Source organism: Carlito syrichta, unplaced genomic scaffold, assembly GCF_000164805.1.
Source record: "Carlito syrichta isolate Samal-C Ts95f unplaced genomic scaffold, Tarsius_syrichta-2.0.1 Scaffold128042, whole genome shotgun sequence".
In the NCBI taxonomy this organism is placed as follows: Eukaryota; Metazoa; Chordata; class Mammalia; order Primates; family Tarsiidae; genus Carlito; species Carlito syrichta.
In genome coordinates this window covers 86,853-109,113 of record NW_007072138.1, presented here as the reverse complement: position 1 = coordinate 109,113, position 22,261 = coordinate 86,853, and the positions used below count along the sequence as shown (strand labels likewise).

At 42.5% G+C, this 22,261-nt stretch overlaps 1 protein-coding gene across 3 annotated transcripts in view; it reads left to right on the top strand.

Moving 5' to 3' along the window:
* The window catches only part of TTC39B (tetratricopeptide repeat domain 39B), a 107,220-nt gene that overhangs the window by 79,684 nt on the left and 5,275 nt on the right, over positions 1–22,261 (top strand). For all 3 annotated transcript variants that reach the window (XM_008048886.2, XM_021707954.1, XM_021707955.1), the window contains 4 exons: positions 158–249; positions 6,462–6,588; positions 11,459–11,567; positions 19,258–19,375. In XM_008048886.2, the coding sequence (XP_008047077.1) occupies positions 158–249; positions 6,462–6,588; positions 11,459–11,567; positions 19,258–19,375 (446 nt within the window). The remainder of the gene's footprint in view (positions 1–157; positions 250–6,461; positions 6,589–11,458; positions 11,568–19,257; positions 19,376–22,261) is intronic.

Sequence of the window (22,261 nt, the reverse complement as noted above, 5' to 3'; positions counted from 1 at the left end):
TTGGACAGGCAATACAAGACTTCATTTTCTCCGATTGCTTTGATGCCTCTTAATATTGTATCTGGAGGATTTGTAGGTCATTCCTGATTTGCGTGAAAGAAATGTCCTGTACCTAGAGACGTTCTATAATAATCTCCTTTTCTTCTCTTTTTTCAAGGCAACATACGTGTTCTTGAAAGCTGCGATTTTGAGTATGCTTCCAGAGGAGGACGTAGAAGCAACTAATGAGAATGTGACAGCTTTATTCAGGTAAGCAAGATGCTATTTCTTTTTTTTTTTTTTCAATTGAAGTGTCACTCTATCGCCCAGGATGGAGTGCACTGGCATGCTCATGACCACCACAGCCTTGACCTGCTGGGCTCCGGTGATTCTTCCACCTCAGCCTTCCAAGTAGCTGGAACTACAGGCGTGTGCTACCATGCCCAGCTAATTTTTTATTTATTGTAGAGACGAGGTCTCACCAAGTTGCCCGGGCTGGTCTCGAACCTGTGGGCTCAGGCAGTCCACTCACCTTGGCTTCCCAAAGTACTGGGATGACAGGCTGAGCCACCGAGTCTGGCCGCAAGATACTATTTCTATAACAAAGACTCTGGATATACGAGGGGGAGACCCCCAAAACCTGGAATTTTTTGGATAAGAAATCATGTATTTATTCTTACATGTTTAAACTTCTGTCACCCTCAAAGGACTCTCCGTTTCATGCAATATACCTGCCAAAACGCTTTTTCCACTTCTCAAAATACTTCTTGAACTTGTCAGTTTTGATGCCTTTTAGTACTTCTGCCATTTTTTGTTTCACCTCCTCCACATTGGCAAAACGTTTCCTTTTAAGGACTTTTTTCCTCCTGGGAAACCAAAAAAAGTCACTCATAGGTGAGATCGGGTAAACAGGAGGGTGAGGTGCAGGGATCATGCCGTTTTGGTCAAAAACTGCTAAACGCTTAGCACGGTGTGGGCAGGTGCGTTGTCATGGTGGAAGAACCAGTCACCTATTGGCCACACACATAAAAAATCATTGGAGCTGAACACAGCCTCTCAAAAAACACTTGCTGGTGCACTGATGCTGATTTACTCCTAGAACACTTACCTAGTGAGAGAAGCCTGCCCTCCAAAATATAATTCCAGTTTTTTTGGGGGTCCCCCTTGTATAAAGGAACACACAAATACATCTTCCTTAATGCTCTCCCAGGTTTTTTTTTTTTTGAGCCAGGGTTTTAATCTGTTGCCCAGGCTGGAGTACCGTGGTACAATCACAGCTCACTGCAGCCTCGGCCTCCTGGGCTCAGGTGGTCTTTCCTCCTCTGCCTCCTGAGTAACTGGGACTACAAGTGTGCACCACCACGCCTGGCTAATATTTTGATTGTTTTGTAGAGACGAGGCTGCTGTGTTGCCTAGCCTGGTCTCAGACTTCTGGGCTCAAGTGATCCTCCCACCTCAGCCTCCCCAAGTGCTTTTTGGCATGAACTGCCATGCCCAGCCTCCCTACTTCACTTTACTATTTCTTTAATTTCTCTACTCTTTTGATGTAGAAACCCTAAAGTAATACAGTGCCCTAAATTATCTGAAGAATGAGCAAAATGTCATCATTTTAGAAAGAGTTTGCAGATACACTGGCGTGGTTGGGAATCCTGAAAAGACATTTTTTTTTTTATGTTTTATTTATTTTTATTTATTTATTTATTTATTTTTATTTTTTTTGAGTTGGAGTCTCACTCTGTCGCCCAGACTGGAGTGCAGTGGCCGCTCCCAGTCACCGCAGCCTCGACCTTCCGGGCTCCGGCGATCCTTCCGCCTCAGCCTTCCAAGTAGCTGGAACTACAGGCGTGCACTACCACACCTGGCTAATTTTTTAAAAATTTATTGTAGAGGTGAGGTCTTGCCAAGTTGTCCAGGCGGGTCTCGAACCTGCGGGCTCAGGCAATCACTCACCTCAGCCTCCCAAAGCGTGGGGATTACAGGCTGAGCCACTGAGCCCAGCTTATTTATGTTTTAGAAGTAGGTTTTATTATTGGTACATTGCTACAGCATTTTGTACATGGCTTCCTAAGTTGGTATTGTTACCAAAAGATGTAACTTCTTGCTGTGAATCAAAGATATTCTGTGGTCAGATAAACATAAGAAACAGTATAATATATTCTTAGTATTGCTAAAGATTCTGAGAAACTGCTGTGAAGTAATCTATTTACTTTTATTTAAAAAAGTATTCATCTAGCCCTCTATCTGTCCGTTCTTTCATCTGTCCATCCATCCATCCATCCATCCATCCATCCATCCATCCATCCATCCACCATCATCTTTTTGTTGAGTACCTACTATGTAAAGGGTACTATGTTAGGTGCTAAATAAATAGTGATCCGTGTCCTTGTGGAGTTCATTATCTTGTAGTGAAATCATGTAACAATGAAATAATCACATAAATAAATGCAAACTTGCACCACGTGACTGATTTTTTTTTTCCTGTAGAATCTCTGTGTAGAGCATATAGGGGATGATGATTGAGAGGAAGCTTGAAGATGGTGATTTAGAGCACAGCTGCTAAGCATTAGGGAATTGGGGTGCACAGCAAAGGAACAGCATGAGTCAGGGCTTGTTGTAGGAAGGAGCCCTGCACATTTAAAGAACTAAAGGAAACATGATCATTGACAGGACATGTGTTCGTGTGTGTGTGTGTGTGTGTAAAATAAAGTCAAGAATGACTATCTTAGTTCAGGGTGCTATAATAATAAAATTCCGTAGACTATGTGACTGAAACAACAAAAATTTATTTTTTAGAGGGGGAAGGGGACCAGGTCTGGAGGTCTTGCTATGTTGCCTAGGCTAATCTTGGACTCCTGTGCTCAAGCAGTCCTTCCATCTCTTCCTCCCTAAGTGCTGGGATTACCAGAGTGAGCCACTGCACGGTCCCAACAAAAATTTATTTCTCATGGTTTTGGAGTCTGGGAATTCCAGATCAGGGTGCCTGTAGATTTGTTATCTATTGCAGGGCCTATTCTTGGTTCACAGATGGCCAGCTTCTTGCTTCACCTAGCGGAGAGCAGAGAGAGAAAAAGCAAAGTTTCTTCATGTCTTTTGAAAAGGACACTAATCCCATTGATGAGGGGTCCACGCTTATGAACTCTCATGAAACCTCTCAAAGTCCCACCTCCTAATACAGAAGGTTGGGATTTCAACATATGAATTTTGGGAGTGCACAGACATGTAACCCATAGTATTCTCAACACAGTATTCCATTTAACAGTAAGACAAACGTTCATGTTTAGTAATTCAGGGATCATTGGTGACCCTACCAGGAATTGATAAGATAAAAGAATGGGGGTGGAAACTAGACTGCAGTTGGTTGAGGAATGAATGTAATTTAAAGAAATGGAGAGAGTGAGTATAGATATATCCCTGGATAACTTTGGCTTTAGATGGGAGGGGAGAGAGGGAGTGATAGACATGAGGTCACAGTATTCCAGTAGGAAAGATCTGAGCATTCCCAAAACTCTCTGGGAAGGATTCAGTAGACAAAGAGAAGTTGCACATATAAACAAGAAATGGGATAATTGATGATAAAAGTTTTCTAAGAAGACAGGAGGAGAAAGGATCCAAAGCATTAGTAGCAGGATTGGCTTTAAGAGGAAGACTGACTGCTGGGTGTGGTGACTCAAGCCTGTCATCCCAGCACTTTGGGAGGTTGAGGCGAGAGGATTGCCTGAGTCCAGGGTTTGAGACCAGCCTGGGCAAATTGCTGAGATCTCATCTCTACAGTAAATCAAAAAATTAGCCGGGCATGGTGGTGCATGCCTGTAGTTTCAGCTACTTGGAAGGCTGAGACGGAAGGATCGCCTGAGCCCAGCAGGTCAAGGCTGCAGTGGCCGTGAGCTTGCCACTGCACTCCAGCCTGGGCGACAGAGTGAGACTCTGACTCAAAAAAAAAAAAAAGAAAAGAGAGGAAGTCTGAGTCCTGGTCCTCCATTTTATCGGAGGGAAGGAGTGCAGAATTGGTGAGAGCTGGGGGGGCTTGCGAATGGTAATGAGGTTCCCACTTCAACACTTCTGTTTTCTCTATGAGGTGGGAGGCAGATCAGTGGTTGAGAGTGAGAGTGAAGGCGAAGGCTAAAGAGGGTGGGGTGTGAACTTGTCTTTGGAGTCACTGTGGCAGAGGGGGACAGTGGGGTGATGGGAGACACATGGGGGGCATCAGGCAGTGCAAGGGGCCACCAGAGGCCGGTGGTGATGAATTGATGGAGATGCTGGTCTGCTGTCAGTTCAGATGCAGGGAGAACAGGTACCCAGCTTCATCCAGGGTTGACTTTTTGCCAGATGAGGGCAGTGACTAGGCAGTTGGCAAGTGCATTTAGGGAATAGGCCTGAGCGTGTGGAAGCCATGGCAAGTGCACTCTAAGTAGGAAGGTGGAGGGACAGGGAGGCGGAAGGAGACTGCTGGACTGGAAGAAGGTTGAAGAGCAAAGTGGTGGACTGAAAATGAATAGAATAGCTGAGTTAGAAAGAAGGGAATGGTATTCAAAGGGTGGTGTGCTCGATTTTGGGCTTTGAGGTAGAAAAGTTACCGGTGGTGAAGCAGTCTAGGGTATGAGTGTAGGTGTGGTGTATGAGTGCCTGGATTAGTGGATTGGTGGGTTTTCTGGGCCACATTTTGAGAAATAATGGCTTAGCTGAACCCTCTGACTTGTCAGAACAAATTTGAAAGTAAGACCAGGGCCATTTTTTCAACTCTTTATTATTATTAGTTTTTTGAATTGGAGTCTCACTCCATCGCCTGGACTGGAGGAGTGCAGTGGCATGCTCATGGCCACCCCAGCCTCTACCTACTGGGCTCAGGTGATTTTTCTGCCTTGGCCTTCCAAGTAGCCAGAACTACAGGCACGCGCCGCCATGCCTGGCTAATTTTTTTTTAATTGTAGAGATGAGGTCTCACCAAGTCGCCCAGGCTGGTCTCCAACCCAGGAGCTCAGGCAATCCTCTCACCTCTGCTTCCCCAAGTGCTAGGATTATCGGCGTAAGCCACTGTGCCCAGCCGTCAACTCCTTTTTAAAAGCTTTTCTTCAAACTAAGGGCATGTACACTTACTGTAGCATCGACATTAGTGGAAGCTATGGCATGATAACTGTTAGCTCTTACTGTAAAATGCATTTTGTCATTTCACAGAAACAGCAGTTAATGGAATGGAATATTAAGATACATTAACATCCACCTTTAGATCTCTCTCTGTTTCTTCCACTTCAGATCGAATGTTATTGATACCAAAACAATTCGTGTGAAAGATATACTCATTGTTTTCTTTTTTAATACTTCATTTTATTTTAAAGATGTGGGGTACAAATCAGGATGAGGTGCATAAGTAATCTATGTGCTGGTGAAGTTTGGGCATCCAACTGGTCCTCCTTCCCCTGCTTCAGGGAGATGTACTCATTCTTATTTTCAGGAGACAGCTTCAGGTCTGTTCTATCATGAATCTAGGTGATTGGGATAATGAGAGAGAGAGTCTTCACCACGGATGTTCTCTTCACGCGGACTCTGATCGTTGAACCACAAGGGTTCGTGTCCAAGGTGTGCTTCAGCCCCTTTCCCCTTATTCCCACCCCATGTTTCCTCTGCCTCTTCTACTGATATTCATGGACATCAAATGAGGGGCATTCTGGTTTAAAACCTATAGCCCCATATTGTGCCCAGAAATAAGCTAACACAGGCTTGCCTCGTCCTGGATTTTTTCTTCTTCTCTTATTTCATGTTACTCTTTTTTTCAGTGATGCAATTAGTATCTCCTTGAATCCTTCTCAGCAACTTGTCTGATACACTCATCAAAGTATGCGTAAAAAAGTGCTTCCACCAATATGGAGTCTCCCCACCCTACTCTCATTTTTACCTACTTGTGAATTTCATGATTGTAATTCTTAAGAATTTCGAGAGGAAGTTTGTAAACATGATACATGTACTAAGCGGATTATTTCCAAAATCACCTGTGCTTGGGAATATTTTCTCAGATGTATGCTTTAGTTGATGACTATCTTTTGGGCCACGTTATTTTATAGGTCTCGATCATACTTGCAAGTAAGCACAGGAAACATACCAGTGTGCTCTCTTCCTTCTCTCTGGGTTTCTACAATGTAAATAAACACCTTGGACCCTTTCCTGCTTATTTTTCAATAGTGCCAGTTTTATTCCTGTATCTCCTGGACTGCGTTTAATAGGTTTGGGACATTAGCTAAGTTGACTAGAGAGAAACACGGGTCACTCTTGGTTCTCAAACTTGAGCTTGCATTGGAAGCACCAGGAGGGCTCATCTCACCCCAGATTACTGACTCCACCCCTGCAACTGCTGATTCCATAGGTCTAGGAAAGGATCTGGAATTTTGCATTTTGAACAGGCTCCCGGGTGATACCGATGCTGCTGGTCTGTGGAGCACTGTGAAAACCACAGGTGTAAATAATATGCATGTGTTAATGCCTTTTCACAGACAGGTGGAGAGCTTGAAGCAGAGAATTGCTGGAAAATCTCTCCCTACTGAGAAGTTTGCTGTGAGGAAGGCTCGGCGTTACTCTCCCTCCTTGCCAGCGCCCGTGAAGCTCGTCTTGCCTGCCCTGGTATCTGCTTTGATTTTATCTACTGTTCACGTGCTAGAAATAAATTATTCGCAATGGCAGGAAGCATATCTAACTTTGGTTATGGAGTTTAGCTCAATTAAAATTAAAATTTTTAGTGTTGCTGTAAGGTGAACATTTTAAAATAAGTTATTAATACATAATAAAAATTACAGCAAATTGGTGTGTGTTCCAGGCATTATGAGTAGGGCTGTTAAAATATATTATTTAAGTCTTAGTAATAATAACTCTATGAATGTAGATCTATTTTCTAGATAAGGAAATTCAGACAGAGAGAGGTGAAGTAGACTTCATTGAAATTGAGTTAAATTATAATACAAGCCACATGATGTAATTTTACCTTTTCTTTTTTTTTGTTTTTGAGTCAGAGTCACACTCTGTCACCCAGGCTAGAGTGCAGTGGCACACCGTGGCCACTGCAGCCTCGACCTGCTGGGCTCTGGCAAGCCTTCTGCCTCAGCCTTCCACGTAGCTGGGACCACAGGTGTGTGCCACCATGCCCGGCTAATTTTTTGATTTAGTGTAGAGATGAGGTCTCTCCCAGTTACCCAGACTGGTCTCGAACCCGAGAACTCAGGTAATCCTCTTGCCTCTGCCACCCAAAGTGTTGGGATTACAGGCATGAGCCACCGAGCCTGGCCAAATTTTACCTTTTTTAATAGCCACATTTAAAAAGTGAAAGGAAAGATGAAAGGAATTTTAGGAATAGATTTTGTTTAGCCCAACATATGCAAAATTTTATCATTTCAACATGTAGGTGATAAAAGCTTCTCTGTGAACTGTTTCACATTGTTTCATATTGTCGGAATTATTTGAAATCCGTGTGTCTTTTACACTTAGGGGACATCTCAGTTGCAGTAGTCATATTTCCAGAGCCTGAGAGCCACAAGCAGCTGGTGGCTGCTGTGGTCCAGCTCTTGCTCACATTCTTAAACTTTATGCCACTTAGGTGAGGCATCTGTAAAAAACACAATTACAACTTAAATTTTCTTTTTCTTTTGAGTCGGAGTCTTACTCTGGAGTGCAGTGGCATGCGCATGGCCACCATAGCCTCAACCTGCTGGACTCCGGTGATCCTTCCGTCTCAGCCTTCCAAGTAGCTGGAACTACAGGCACGTGCTACCACACCTGGCTAATTTTTTGATTTATTGTAGAGATGAGGTCTCGTCAAGTTGCTCAGCCTGGTCTCAAATCCCTGGGCTCAGGCAATCCTCTCACCTTGGCCTCCCAATGTGCTGAGATGAGAGGCATGAGCCACTGTGCCCGCCTTAACTTAAATTTTCTTAATCAAGTCTTCTTCAAAAAAACACTATGTGTGTTACATTACCATGACTCTTTTGGGCTTTAATTTTGTGTTGGTATCAGCCCAGGAAAGCTGTTCAGGCAAGCTTACGTCTGCAATCCTCCTTTGGGATTTCCTGAGTCATTTTGCTTTGTTTTGTTTTTTAGTCAGGAGTTTATTTTATTATTCCACCTTGACAGTTATTTAGGGTTTTCCAGTCTTTACTATTACAGACACACTACCATGAATATCCTCTCGCTTTCTGTACCTGTGCATATAATTCTCTGGGAAAGATAGCTAGAAGTGGATTTCTGGTTGAAAGGTATATGCATTTAATATTTTGGTAGATATTGACAAATTTCCCTCCCCCAAAACAGCTCCAATTTAACTTAGTACCAATAGTGTTTTACCATCTTAATTTGCATTTCCCTGTTGGTGTTATGGACCATCTTTTTTGTGTATTATTGTTTATACTGTTCCCAATTTTTTACTGGGCGGTTGTTTTATTATTGATTTAAGGATTTCTTTATACATTCTGTAAGAAAGGAAACTGCAAGGACAGATGGGGTGGCTCACGCCTATAATCCCCGCACTTTGGGAGGCTGCGTGAGAGGATTGCCTGAGCCCAAAGGTTCGAGACCAGCCCGGGGAACTTGGCAAGGCCTCATCTCTACAATAAATCAAAAAATTAGCCAGGTGTGGTGGCGCATGCTTATAGTTTCAGCTCCTTGGAAAGCTGAGGTGGAAGGATCGCCTGAGCCCAGCAGGCCGAGGCGGAAGGATCACCGGAGCCTAGCAGGTTGATGCTATGGTGGCCATGCGTGCCACTGCCCTCCAGCCTGGGCGACAGAGTGAGACCCCGACTCAAAAAAAGAAAAAAGAAAAATGCAGCCCCTCACAGGTGTCAGATGGGAGCTAGCCTGCAACCAGCACCTAGGCCCGGGTGTTTCCTCCTCAGTATAACCAACCGCAGAGAACTACAGTATCAGACAAGGTTCTTCCGTGACTGTGATGGAGCATGACAAAGATGCGATCCCCCTGTAATGATGTGTGAGCAAGATAAAAACAAGAACACTGTGTACATCACAGAAATAACCAAACACCCCCACTCCCAGCTCACATGAGAGTTTGCTGCTGCTTTGCCAGTTACAGCTTTAGCTCCATATCTGATTCATGCTTATTGAGTGATTTGCACTGGGGAAGCTTTTCTTCCTGCCTCACAGAATATTTCTGAAAATCTTGTAGACCCTCACAGTTGTTTCTCTGCCCTAAGTGCTTAGATGCTAGTGTGTACGTAGTTGTATTCTGCTTTGACTATTAACTCATTCACGATTGTTGATGTGCGTTTATGTCCTTCCAAATTGAGTCCCTGGTTGCTGCTGACGTGAATTTACGTCTTTGCAAATTCTGTCGCTGAATGGTGCAACGTTGTCCTATGTATGTGCTGTTATATTTTGCTTAAAAATGAATAGCCAGGCTGGGCTCGGTGGCTCAGGCTGTAATCCCGCGCCTTTGGGAGGCTGAGGTGAGTGGATGGCCTGAGCCCGCGGGTTCGAGACCCGCCTGGGCAGTGAGACCTCATCTCTACAATAAATCAAAAAATCAGCCGGGCATGGTAGCGCGCGCCTATAGTCCCGGCCACTCAGAAGGCTGAGGCGGAAGGATCGCCGGAGCCCAGCGGGTCGAGGCTGCGGTGGCCGGGAGCGGCCACTGCACTCCAGTCTGGGCGACAGAGTGGGACTCCAACTCAAAAACAAAAAACAAAAACAAACAAAACAAAAAAAAATAATGAATAGCCAGGCAAGGAGAAAGTTAATTGAGATAATTATCTGAGAGCGACTGGGCAGTGTTGTTACTGATTTACGTACTTGGTAAAAATGGCAAGTTGGTCATTATTTTGTTGCGATGAGTGTTGTATTTTGATATTTCAGGGCTTTCATACTTCAGTGTTAAAAATAATTTACCATATTTATGGAAAATGAAGAGGTATATGCTGATGAGACTTCCAAGGTCGAAGGTGAATCCAGTGAACTTATTAGTGAAAGTGAGACAGACAGTGATGTAGTGTTGCAGTGTAAACGAAGAAATATGTATATATAACTAACACACACACACACACGCGCGCGCGCGCAATATATATTCAGTTTGTGATCCGAATAAAAATACAAAGTATGGAATGCTTGTCAGAATGGTATCTGAGGCAAATCCTGGATATGTCTGCAACTTTCAGCTGTACTGTGAAAAAGGTGACAATTTAGAAAAGACCATTTCACTTGTGCTTGATGACAGAAGTTTGCGGCAACCAGCTTCAGATTTTTTTTTATTGTCGCCTGTTCTCAATATTTGGAAAGGGAAAAATTTGCCGATTGTGAATGCGTTAAGATTCTTAAAGAAGGTTAACTCACTGCACTTCTTTCTCCAGGTTTATGGTTATAGAATGTTCAGGAAATTGGCTTGATTTGGTTGTACCTAGGATTTTTTTTTTCTTTTTGGAAACTTTTTACCAAAATCTTATTTTTCACAAAGACTCAGATGTGAGCTTCCCTTCTTCTGGTTAAAAAAAAAAAAGAAATATATATATACACACACACACACACACCAGCAATTAAACAAATTAAAGATAATCATCAATTACAAAACTATTCCATCAGGTATTGAATTGAACTTACTCTATTAACAATAAGAAATTGGAAGGTAGAGTGTTGTGATCTTAATTTTCAGCATCATAAAGTGCAGATAACTTTGCTGCCACTCTACTTGGATGTGGTCTTCCCCATTTCCACTACTTCCCTGGTAAGAGGATTTTCCAGCAATGTTTTATCATATCTTAAAATGTATTTATTTCCAAGAAGATCCTAATTACCTTGCTTATTTTATACCCTTCAAAATATGAACTATACTATTGGGAACATTAGAAAAATATTTTCAAGCAAAAATGCTGTTGCTTTTGATCCAAAAAAAATTCTCATCTGTTAGCCCATTAAATATAATCTGCAATGAGAAATCATTAATTTACATTTCCAGGGGCTGTCATTCAGCCATATGGCCTTTAAATGAATGCGTTTTCTGCATATTGGATTGCATTACTGGACCGTCACATGTTTTTAATGGTAGGAAAGACCCTATGCCCAGCAAAATATTCCAGTGTTCATTTCCAGTGATATTCTTGGAAACATTTGATATAAACAACTGGCAGACATTTTAAAATATTTTCCTTTCCTTAAAAGAAACCACAAATGTTTACATTAAACAGAATTGTTCATCATATCAGTTTAAAATATTTATGAATTTCTGTATCTGTATTCTATTATCTTCCACAAGAATTGAATACCAGTTGGTGTTTAATACATATTTGTTATATGAATGAATAAATTAAGGTTCCAGTAAAAACGTAATATACTCTACATTCTGAATTCACAGTCCAAGAGGCAAAAGGTAAGGAAAATGACTTCTAAATAGTCTTGAGACCCCCTGGCGACTAAGGTAAAGACACATACATAGTTTGGCGATCACAAAGGACGCTGAATAACCTCCCATAGTTACAAGTGGTTTTCATTTTTTCCCCATTAGGAAATGATGTATGTGTGGAATGGTTTTTCAATAGTGAGCAAAAGAAAAGACCTTTCTGAAAATCTGTTGGTAACTGTTGAAAAGGCTGAGACAGCTCTACAAAACACAAGTAAGTGTGAACCGTAAGCACCTTTGCCTTACTTTGGTCTTACTTAGACTTCTGTCTCTGCTGCATGGTCATTCTCCTGGCTTTTCTCTGTGCACATCTGCCCGTGCTAATTTGTGTGCGTCACGAGGACAAAGGCTTGAGCTGTAGGGCCCGGGCAGTTGCAGTCAAGATCACGGGAGGAATGATGCACACAGATCATGGAGAAGCCTTGGATCTACTGGGCTAGGTGAAAGAAGCCTGTCACAAGGACTGTGCATGGTGTGATTCAGTTTCTATGAAATATTTAGAATAGGCAAATCCCTAAAGACAGACAGTAGAGTGGTGGTTGCCTGGGGGTGGGGGCACTGGGGTGGGGCTGTGATGAAATGGATTGCGGTGATGGCTGCCCAACTCTATAAATACACTTAAAAGTCATTGATTTGTAGACTTTCAGTGGGTGTGTTGTATAGTTGTGAACTATGTCCTAAAACGACTTCAAAAAAAGATGAAGGAAGGACGGAAGACAGGCATTCATGATGTAGAGTAGCACAAGGAAAATGAGCGCTTCCTTCTGGGTTTGGTCGACTGTGTCTCATTCCATGCCTTGTCATTGCTGTCTGATGGCTAGTGATGCTATCTGAGGACTGCAGACACAGGGAAGAGTTTTCAAGTTGCAATCTTATCACGATCTAATACTTAACTCATTACCTTTGGTTGTGCTGGAGGCCCCACTCCGTGTGCTGGAAGCTCCGTTTCCTGGAAGCGGCTAACATAGTGGAAGGAGAGTCATGCTGTCTGGGCCGACAGTCCCAGTGCCACAGTCACCAGATTGTGGGAAACACCTGTTTTCTCTTGCAGTGGAAGCAGTGGAGGATCAGATAATAACCAAAGTTGTTTTCTCACTATGATGTTTTGATTTTACATTTTTAATAGAGGCTTTATGTTTTGGTAAACAATGCCATGAATAAGAGCTTTTGTTGTGTTCCTTATTGTCGCATGTTTTTAACGTAAGAAAGACCCTATGCCTAGCAAAATATTCCAATCACTTAGGTATTGTCCCAAGATAATGGTCTTATCTTTTGGAATGTTCTAACCACAGAAATAAGGTGAAAACTTGTGTGATAGTAAACATGGCAAAGGGCATAGGAATTCAGGAATGGTGGGGGGAGGAATTGTAACAGTTAACTCTTGTTTCTTAACTGGAAAAAGATGGGCACTCCAAGTGCTGGCTCCATTCTCAGTTTACTCCCCATAGCAGGAATTAAATTGTTGGATATGACTCCAGGGTTGAGGACTTTGTTTGGGTTTTTTTTGGTACATGTAGGTTTGGTATCAAGCTGAAATATTTAATGAGATTCCTCTCTACAATTATTATTTTAACGTTAAGCACATATAATTATCAGGTTAGGTGGAAAGAAGTCACCCATATTTTTGCTGTGTGACACAATTTAGAGTTTTTGTGTATTTCGTTCTAGCCTTTTATAGTTACAAACATAGGATATCTGGACATATACTAGCCTTGTTTTCTTTTTCATTTAAAGTATCATAAACTTTTAAAATGTTGGTAAATAGCCTTTATAAATTTCAAAAAGCTTCATCGCACTCTGTAAAGCTAAAGGATCATTATTGAATCAACTCTTTCAGGATTGTTGGGCATTTAGACTGTTTTTCCTATTTAAAATAATTATAGCTTTAGATTTTCATCCATCAATAGGAGAAGAAATATAAAAGAATGATAGTTGAGTCAGTGGGCTTATCTGTGGTTTTTTTTTTTTTTTTTGAGTTGGAATCTCACTCCATTTCCCAGACTGTAGTGCAACCACCCCAGCATTGACTTGCTGGGCTCAGGCGATCCTTCTGCCTCAGCCTTCCAAGTAGCTGAAACCACAGGCACGTGCCACCAGGTCTGGGGAATTTTTTGATTTATTGTAGAGACGAAGTCTCACCAAGTTGCTCAGGCAATCCTCTCATCTCATCTCCTAAAATGCTGGGATTGCAGGTGCGAGCCACCACACCTGGCGGGGTTTATCTATTACCAAGGAAAAAGTTTCAGGTCAGACAGCTACAGAGTCAAAAAGAACAGTGCTGTTCTGTGGCCACCTACGCTCTTCTCCCCACACACCCCCGCTTGCAAACAGCGACCAGGAGAAGAGATGCAAAGCTCATCTCTGATGAGGCAACCTATATTAAAGGCAACCCTTTTATAAAAGAACTGAGGTTTCCTTTTACTTTCTTCTTCTTGCTGTCTCGCTCATAGTAAAGTAATATCGCTTCAGCCCTTTTTTGAGCCAGTGCTTAGAGTAGCCAAAATATTGAAGTATCCCTCTTCACTGATTGAGAATGCCCTTTGAATTCTGGATACCAAGGAAGTAAGTGGATGAGAAGGCTCCAGAACTGGGACCAAAAAGAGTAATTCAGAGTTTGTACTGTTTAACGAACCACAGGAACATAAGCAAAAGTGCAAACTACAGATTTATCACTTCACTTATCATTTCAGACTTTGTATGTTCTAGAAATCCAGCACTAACATATTTTTCTACATTGTTTCTATTGGTACAGTGTTTTGATAAGCTTCCTTTTTTTTTTACAATTATACCTTAAAATTTAAAAAAAATTTTTAAATGTGTGGGGTACAATTCAGGGTTAGGTATACAGATGTTCATTATGCAGGTACCCTTGTTGATGAGGTGTGCCCCCCGCCCCCTGGCAGTTTCCCACTACTGCCAATCCCTTTCTTATAGTACTACGATAGTTGTTCAAGGTCAGCTTATGAGTGAGAATGTGTGGTACTCAGTTCTTTGTTTCTGTGATAGATCACTCAGTATTATAGACTCTAAGTCCATCCAAGTTGCTGTGAAGTTCATAATTTTGTTCTTTGTGGCTGCGTAATATTTCATCATGTATATGTACCACATTTTTTTAATCCAGTCCTCTTTCGATGGGCAGCATGGTGAGTTTCATATTTTTGCTATTGTGAATAATGCTGCAATAAACATGCATGTGCAGGTATCTTTTTCATAGAGTGATTTGAATTCCTCTGGGAATATTCTCAAAAGGGGGATTGCGGGGTCGTATGGAAGGTCGATCTTTAGATTTTTTAGGAATCGCCACTCTGTTTTCCACAGTGGCTGTACTAGTCTCCACTCCCACCAACAGTGTAGAAGTGTTCCCTTTTCACTGCATCCTCTCCAGCATCTGTTGTCTTTTGACTTATTGATGATGGCCATCCTGACTGGAGTTAAGTTTTATCTCAGTGTGGTTTTAATTTACATTCTTTGCTGAGTACCTTTTCTTAATTAAATTATTTTTTAATTTTGGTAAAAAATGCATAATATAAAATTTCCATCTGAACCAGCTTTAAATGTACAGTTCAGTAGTATTAAGTATATTCATACCTTTGTGTAAATAATCATCAGAACTTTCTCATACCCATTAAACAAGAGCTCCCCATTCCTCCTTTTCCCCCAGCCCCTGGCAGCCACCATTCCAATGTCTGTTACTATGAGTTTGACTACTCTAGATACCTGATATAAATGGAATCACAAAGCATTTGTCTTCATGTGATTGCCTTATTTCACTCAGGATCATGTTCTCAAAGTTCCTTCATGTTAGAGCATGCATTCGAATTCCTTCTTAGCCGGGCTCGGTGGCTCAGCCTGTAATCCCGCGCCTTTGGGAGGCTGAGGTGAGTGGATTGCCTGAGCCCGCAGGTTTGAGACCCGCCTGGGCAGCGAGACCTCATCTCTACAATAAATCAAAAAATCAGCCGGGCGTGGTAGCGCATGCCTGTAATTCCGGCTACTTGGAAGGCTGAGGTGGAAGGATCGCCGGAGCCCACCAGGTCGAGGCTGCGGTGGCCAGGAGTGGCCACTGCACTCCAGTCTGGGTGACAGAGTGACTCCAACTCAAAAAAAAAAAGAATTTCCTTCTTAAGCCTACATAATATTGTATGTCTATACCACATTTTGTTTACCCAGTCATCTGTCAATGAACATTTGGGTTGCTTCCACATTTTGGCTAATATGAATTATGTGGCTATGAACATGGAGGTACAAATATGAGAGTATGCCTTCAAAAAATCAGAATTATATTTTGGGAGGCAGACCCTTTGAAATACAGGCTTCCCCTGCTAGGTAAATGTTCTGGGAACCCATGGGCATCAGTGTGCCAGCTAGTGTTGTGAGAGGCTGTATTCAGCTTGATGGAGCTTTTTTTTTTGGAGATTCTTTCAACATGTTTGCCTATTTCATGATGAGTGATTTACTTGAACAACCTGCCCACACTGTGCTGAATGTTCAGCAGTTTTTGAACAAAGACAGTAAGACCCCTGTGCCCCACCCTCCCTATTCACCTGTTCTCGCCCTGAGTGACTTTTTTTTCTTTCCCTGGATGAAAAAATTCCTTAAAAGGAAACGTTTTGCCGATGTGGAACAGGTGAAACAAAAAACAGCAGAAGCACTAGAAGGCATCGAAATTGACAAAAACCGTTTTGAGCAGTGGAAAAAGCATCTCCATAGGGGCATTGCATCAAACAGAGAGTTCTTTGGAGATGACTGACGTTTAAACATGTAAGAGTAAATACACAATTTTTTATAAATAAATTCCCATTTTTTTTGGGTCTCCCCTCACATCACATGTAGCGGAGTCTTGGCATATCAAGAAGTTCTGAAATTTGGGAGAAGGACCACTGGGCTTTTCTCTGTTTTTGAACAAACTCTTCACCACCCCCTCCCCCTGGTTTATTTTGCCCCTCCATTGCTTGGGGTTGGGGGATGGGGGGCGGGGGTGTGGCTATTTAGAGGAGAAAATATGTACTGTGTTAGACTTGGCGTGTAAGATGCAGAGGAGGTTTTGAAAGCCAAGCTGTTCTCCTCTACCCATTCTTTTTTCTTCTAACATGTTGAGCTTGTCTAGCAGGCTTTAGAGCTATTTAGACAGATGCAGAGGAAGCTGAGACAGACTGACAGACGTGCCATACTTAGTCCCGGCTTTGTGTGTCCTCTCTGTGTGAAATAATTAGTTTATTTTCTTAAGATCACCTTTGCCGGCTGTTGCCTATGAAATTTATTATGATGGTCTCTTCCGGGACCGTTGCTGTGCAGGAAGATTACCTACCTCAAACTGTTGGGACCTTTTAAGCTCAGATCCTTCAGAATGGGGAGAAAAATCCTTAATTGGAAAATGGAGTAAAGTTGTAAACCTGAGTTTATGTCCGTTTCCACCTGCCCATCCCCATTGTTAGAAACTGGATGAATTTTTGCTCCTCCTAGCTTTGACAGGTGTGTCTAAAGTGAGAGACGGTAGAGGATACAACTGGTCTACTCTGACCATGCTCTGGCCATAGTTATTAAAGGCTGGCCACCAACCCAGAGGGTAGAACTCTTGTGACAGAAAAGCACTTGGTAATATCCCTGAAGTCAGTATTTGGCATCAATTCCCATAGTGTTTCATTCGAAATTTACTTAAATTCAACATATAGCCAGAAGTTGGTACGGCAGTTCCAACTTCTATTTGTTGCGGTTAATCTGCTTGGTGAAATTATAGAGCAAACATAATCAGAGTTATGTTATCAGAGTTATGTAAAAAGGAAATTGTTACTGACTAACTGGCTTTTCATTTTTAAATCCAGTTTTACATTTCCTTCTTAGAACTGTTTCTGCTAGCAACACAGTTTTTTTTGTAGACTGGGTTTCAAACTTCCTTTTTCCTCAGCCTACCCACCATTTTATTATTAAGTTCAGCAGCTCTTTTGTGATAAAATTGTGCTTTGGCAGCTTTATCATGTAATTTTCTTTGAATGTAAAATGGGAACTGTGTTGAAATGTTCATCTGTGAACTCATTCATGAGGTTGAAAGCTATGACAAGGCATTCATGTTTTGAGGGAAGATAATCATCTGACAGATAGTGGTCTGTAGTCTGAGATAATAATGCTGTTGGAAGAATGGTATTTATGAACCCATTTGTGATGTCCCTAACCCAAGTTCTACATAAAAGTTGTGTGCAGCTTTACTGGTATTTGAACTTTCGATGATTGTATGAATCTTGCCATAGCACACACTGTCAATAAAATGCTGCAGAAAGCGCAGTAGAATTCACAGAAAGATACTAAAAACTAGCATCCAGTATAGACCCTATAAGTCCTAAGAGACATTGCTTCTTGAATGCGTATTTCAACAAACATCTATGATTTGAAGTAAGGATAGATTTGTTTTTTTGGCAGAAAAAGATCCTAAATAAGTAATAGAAAAGGTAATATGATATAGCTGTCTGATTTCCTGGGCGAATGACCTATGAGAGCTTGAAAGTTAGAGGTGAACATCTGCTGTTTTCAGCACCTGGGAGTAAAAATGACCCCCTTCTCGTTGGCTAAGTAGCATTGTTAACCTCCTGGAGTTTACCAGCTAAGACTGCAGCATGTCTGTTCATGGTGATTCCTGAGCATTATGCTTAAAGCAGGAAGATTCCAGGATGTGGGACTCCCAGGCCCTCATTATTTTCTCTGTTGCCCCTCCTCTCCATTGTTTCACAGCCTGAAATGTGTAAATTACCAGTCCGTCTTGGAATGGCTTCTCAGTTGCATGTAACTTGCAAAAAATAATAATAATAATAAAAAAACCTCAAAAATGTAAATGTGGAATGGCTACCTTTGTCACATAGATGCCACACATAACATGGTTCCTTCTGTTTAATACATACTTGCCTTGGGCTGTAGAAGGCAGAGAGCTATTTTCAAAAGGGAAAAAGTGGCGAAAGAACATTCTTGACGTTATCCTTAAGCAATGGGAAGTTTGTGGGGATTTTAGGTGCCTCTCATGTACTTCAGAACCGTTTTGTCTAATTTTATGACATAATTTCCCCCCAAAAGAACATAACCTGGGAGGATTGATACGCTGTAAACATAATGATCTGGAGAGGGTGTTCTGCTTCCTGAATTTTTAATGGGTAGGAGGCCATCTGTTTCTCCATATGGAAGTGTTATCCTCTCCTGCACAGAAGCCAGCGCAGAAGCCAAAACCACAGGAGGGGGCAGCTTTCTTGTTCCTCGTGGCTTTACCTTTTTTTTTTGCATTGGAGTCTCACTCCTTCGCCCAGGCTGGAAGGCAGTGGCACATTCACGGCCACTCCAGCCTCGACCTGCTGGGCTCCTGTGATCCTGCCGCCTCAGCCTTCCAAGTAGCCAGAAATACAGGCATGCGCTACCACGCCCGGCTAGTTTTTAATTTATTATAGAGGTGAGGTCTCACCAAGTTGCCCTGTCTGGTCTCGAACCTGCAGGCTCAGGCAGTCCACTTGCCTCCGGCCTCCCAAAGTGCTGGGAAGACAAACTGAGCCACTGAGCCCTGCCATGACATTACCTTTCATAAAGCTCTGACTTTATTTAGAGTTCAGGTTTCCTGCTGTCGTATCTAAGCTCACAAAATTCAGGGTGTGACCACCTGAAGAATACTTGTAAGTGGACAGAGTGAACCCTTTGGTAAAATGGTGCACTGACGTAGTACATCAGTATTCTTTTCATTTAAAATAATTTCATTGTATCTCATTTAGTGAGGCATAACAAATGCTAAAAATATTTTCTTTATTTTTAAATGACTCCATAACAAATGCTAAAAATATTTTATTTTTAAAATAACCCAATAGCCGTTAGTTCTTCCTCTCATTTAGAATTTTAAGAAATATTTTCCTTTTTGTATGTTTGCTTTGCGTTTTAAGATTTTAATGACTTCTCTGTGGACGACGAGTGCTTAGTGAAGCTTCTGAAGGGTTGCTGCCTCAAGAACTTACAACGGCCCCTGCAAGCCGAACTGTGTTTCAATTATGTTGTAGAAAGGTAAGAACAAACACCAAGACCAACCGGACTGCAAATTGGGCCTCCTGGGAAATTACTGTGGACAGGCGATGCAAAATGTTTTTATCTTCTGCTGCTAAACTTTTACCTGGTGTTAGCAGAAAAAGAATCTGGTACTGTTTTATTTGATTCCTTATAGACAAAATTATGGTCTAAGTGGAACATAGATTAATGCAATTTCTACTTGTTGTGTAAAGATTACCCACAAAAACTACATTTAAACCTGGTTAACAGGTGTCTAGCCAAACTCTGGCAGTGTCATACTGAACCTCTGATACTCTTTTTTTTTGAGTTGGAGTCTTACTCTGTCGCCCAGGCTGGAGTGCAGTGGCATGCTCACGGCCACCGCAGCCTCGACCTGCTGGGCTCAGGTGATCCTTCCGTCTCAGCCTTCCAAGGAGATGGAACTACAGGCACGCACCACCACGGCCAGCTAATTTTTTGATTTATTGTAGAGATGAGGTCTCACCAAGTTGCCCAGGCTGGTCTCGAACCCATGGGTTCAGACGATCCTCTCACCTTGGCCTCCCAAAGTGCCAGGATTATAGGCGTGAGCCACAGCGCCTGGCCATCTTTTAAATTTAGAAATATATTTTTTCTTCCTTTTTGAGACAGGGTCTCTCTGTCATCCCAGCTGGAGTTCAGTGATGCTATCATAGTTCACTATAGCCAATCCTCCCACCTCAGCCTCCTGAGTAGCTAGGACTACAGGTACATACCACTATACCTGACTTCTGATACCCATTTAATTCCTGCATTGTTTGTTCATTCATGTATTCCATAGGTCTCTGAGCACCCACCTGTGCCAGAGACCGTTCTGGATTCCTGGGATTCAGAGTTGAGGAAACAGCCTTGCCATCACTATGATGATAATTTGGCAGAAAAGAGAGACGTGTGACAAGCACTCTAACTGCCTCTCTTTTGACAAAGGGCATTTCTTTGCATGTAATTGAGTTTTGCTCCCCCATCCCACCACCACCAGTAGCATTCATGATGTTATTCTGCTTCTTTGCTGACCATACACTTAACGCAAGGTTCTTATGCCTGGCCCCTTCTCTGTACGACAAATGCATGTATCTGCAGGGGCCAGACAAGTGACCTTTCTGAATGAGGTTGGCTGAGTGGTGGCAGGTATGGGAGCTGGTGAGCACTGTAGGTAGGGAGATTGTGGGTTCTCTCTGAAGAGTGCAGCCACCCCTCAGCTCGAGTTGATTATTTCGCTACACAATGTGGGCCCAGTAGCAATAATCCCTACCATTTTTCATGAAATCTGGAGTTTCTGTGAAATTACCTGATTTTAAAATCTTGACTCAAGTTTTTTGAAAATACCGTGCAAGCCAAAAATCACAGCCATAGACTGCCAGTGGATATCCTGTCTTTACACCCATGGCCACCTTATTACCTTCTTCCTGACATTACTCATGGAAATACAAGGACTGGTGCCTGTACAAGAAAGGGACATATCTTTTCCCCAACTATATACGGTATTTAGTTAAGCATGTTAAAGAAAGTATCCACAGGGTTATTAGGTTTTTTTTATTTTTATTTATTTGTTTTTGAGTTGGTATCTCACTCCGTCAACCAGACTGGAGTACTGTGGCACACTCATTGCCACCCCAGTGTTGACCTGCTGGGCTCTGGATCCTTCTGCCTCAGCCTTCCAAGTAGCTGGACTGCAGCCTCGACCTGTTGCGGTCCAGTTACTTGGGAGACTGAGGCAGAAGGATTTATTGTAGAGACGAGGTCTTGCCAAGTTGCCCGGGCTGGTCTGAACCTGCAGGCTCAGGCAATCCACTCACCTCGGCCTCCCAAAAAGTGCTGGAATGACAGACTGAGCCACCAAGCCTGGCCTTTTTTTTTTGATAGTGTTTTTTTAAGGATTGAAAGGATGATAAAAAAGATGACCCATTGTGCTGGGTTTTTTGTTTATCGAATCTCATAGGGAATTATTTGCTCATATGGTTAATAATTATGGATTGTGAGCTCACTTTCAGTGAGATTTAATGCTGAGATTCCTGTGAGGCTGTATAGAGAGGAGGAGTTGCCCTAAAGTGATTTTGCATTTCATTTCTGTCAGGTACTCTAAAGGCTTTTTCAGCCCACAATCACTTTCATGTTAATTTCCTTGCTTACTGGTTCTTGGATCATTTGGGCAATATAAATTGTACATTTATGTGAGGGCAGGCCTGTTGGTTGTTATTTTCCCAAGGAATGTTCTTTTTCTTCCCACCAAAAATGCTGGCCAAGGAGACAACCAACTGTCCTGTGACAGTGAGTGGGTGTTTTCTTTCCTTTTTTTTGAGTCTGAGTCTCACTATCACCCAGGCTGGAGTGCAGTGCCGTGCTCATGGCCACCGCAGCCTCTACCTGCTGGGCTCAGGTGAGCCTTCTGCCTCAGCCTTCCTAGTAGCTAGAGCCACAGGCGTGCGCCACCACGCCTGGCTCATTTTTTGATTGATTGTAGAGACGAGGTCTCATCACGTTGCCCAGGCTGGTCTCAAGCCCACGGGCTTAAGCAGTCCTCTCGTCTCCACCTCCCAAAGTGCTGGGATTCCAGGTGTGAGCCACCATGCCTGGCTGGTGGATTATTTTCTAATCGGCCCTTTCTCTATAGGAGTAGCCCTTCAAGGATCCCAGCTTTAAATAGAGGTCTCATTTTCAGCTTCCTGCTTTTATTGGGCCCAAGGCCTCATCTCCTGCATGGGCATTAATAGGCAAAGCCCTGGATGACTCAGATGAAAGCAGAGCCAGCCTCTTTGGATTCCAGCTCTGTTTCTGGCACCTGAGTATTTTTTCTCACGTTCTAGTGGATGCTGAGCTAGGTGTTTGAAATGGTGTTGCTTTTTTTTGGGGGGGGGGGGGGGTTTT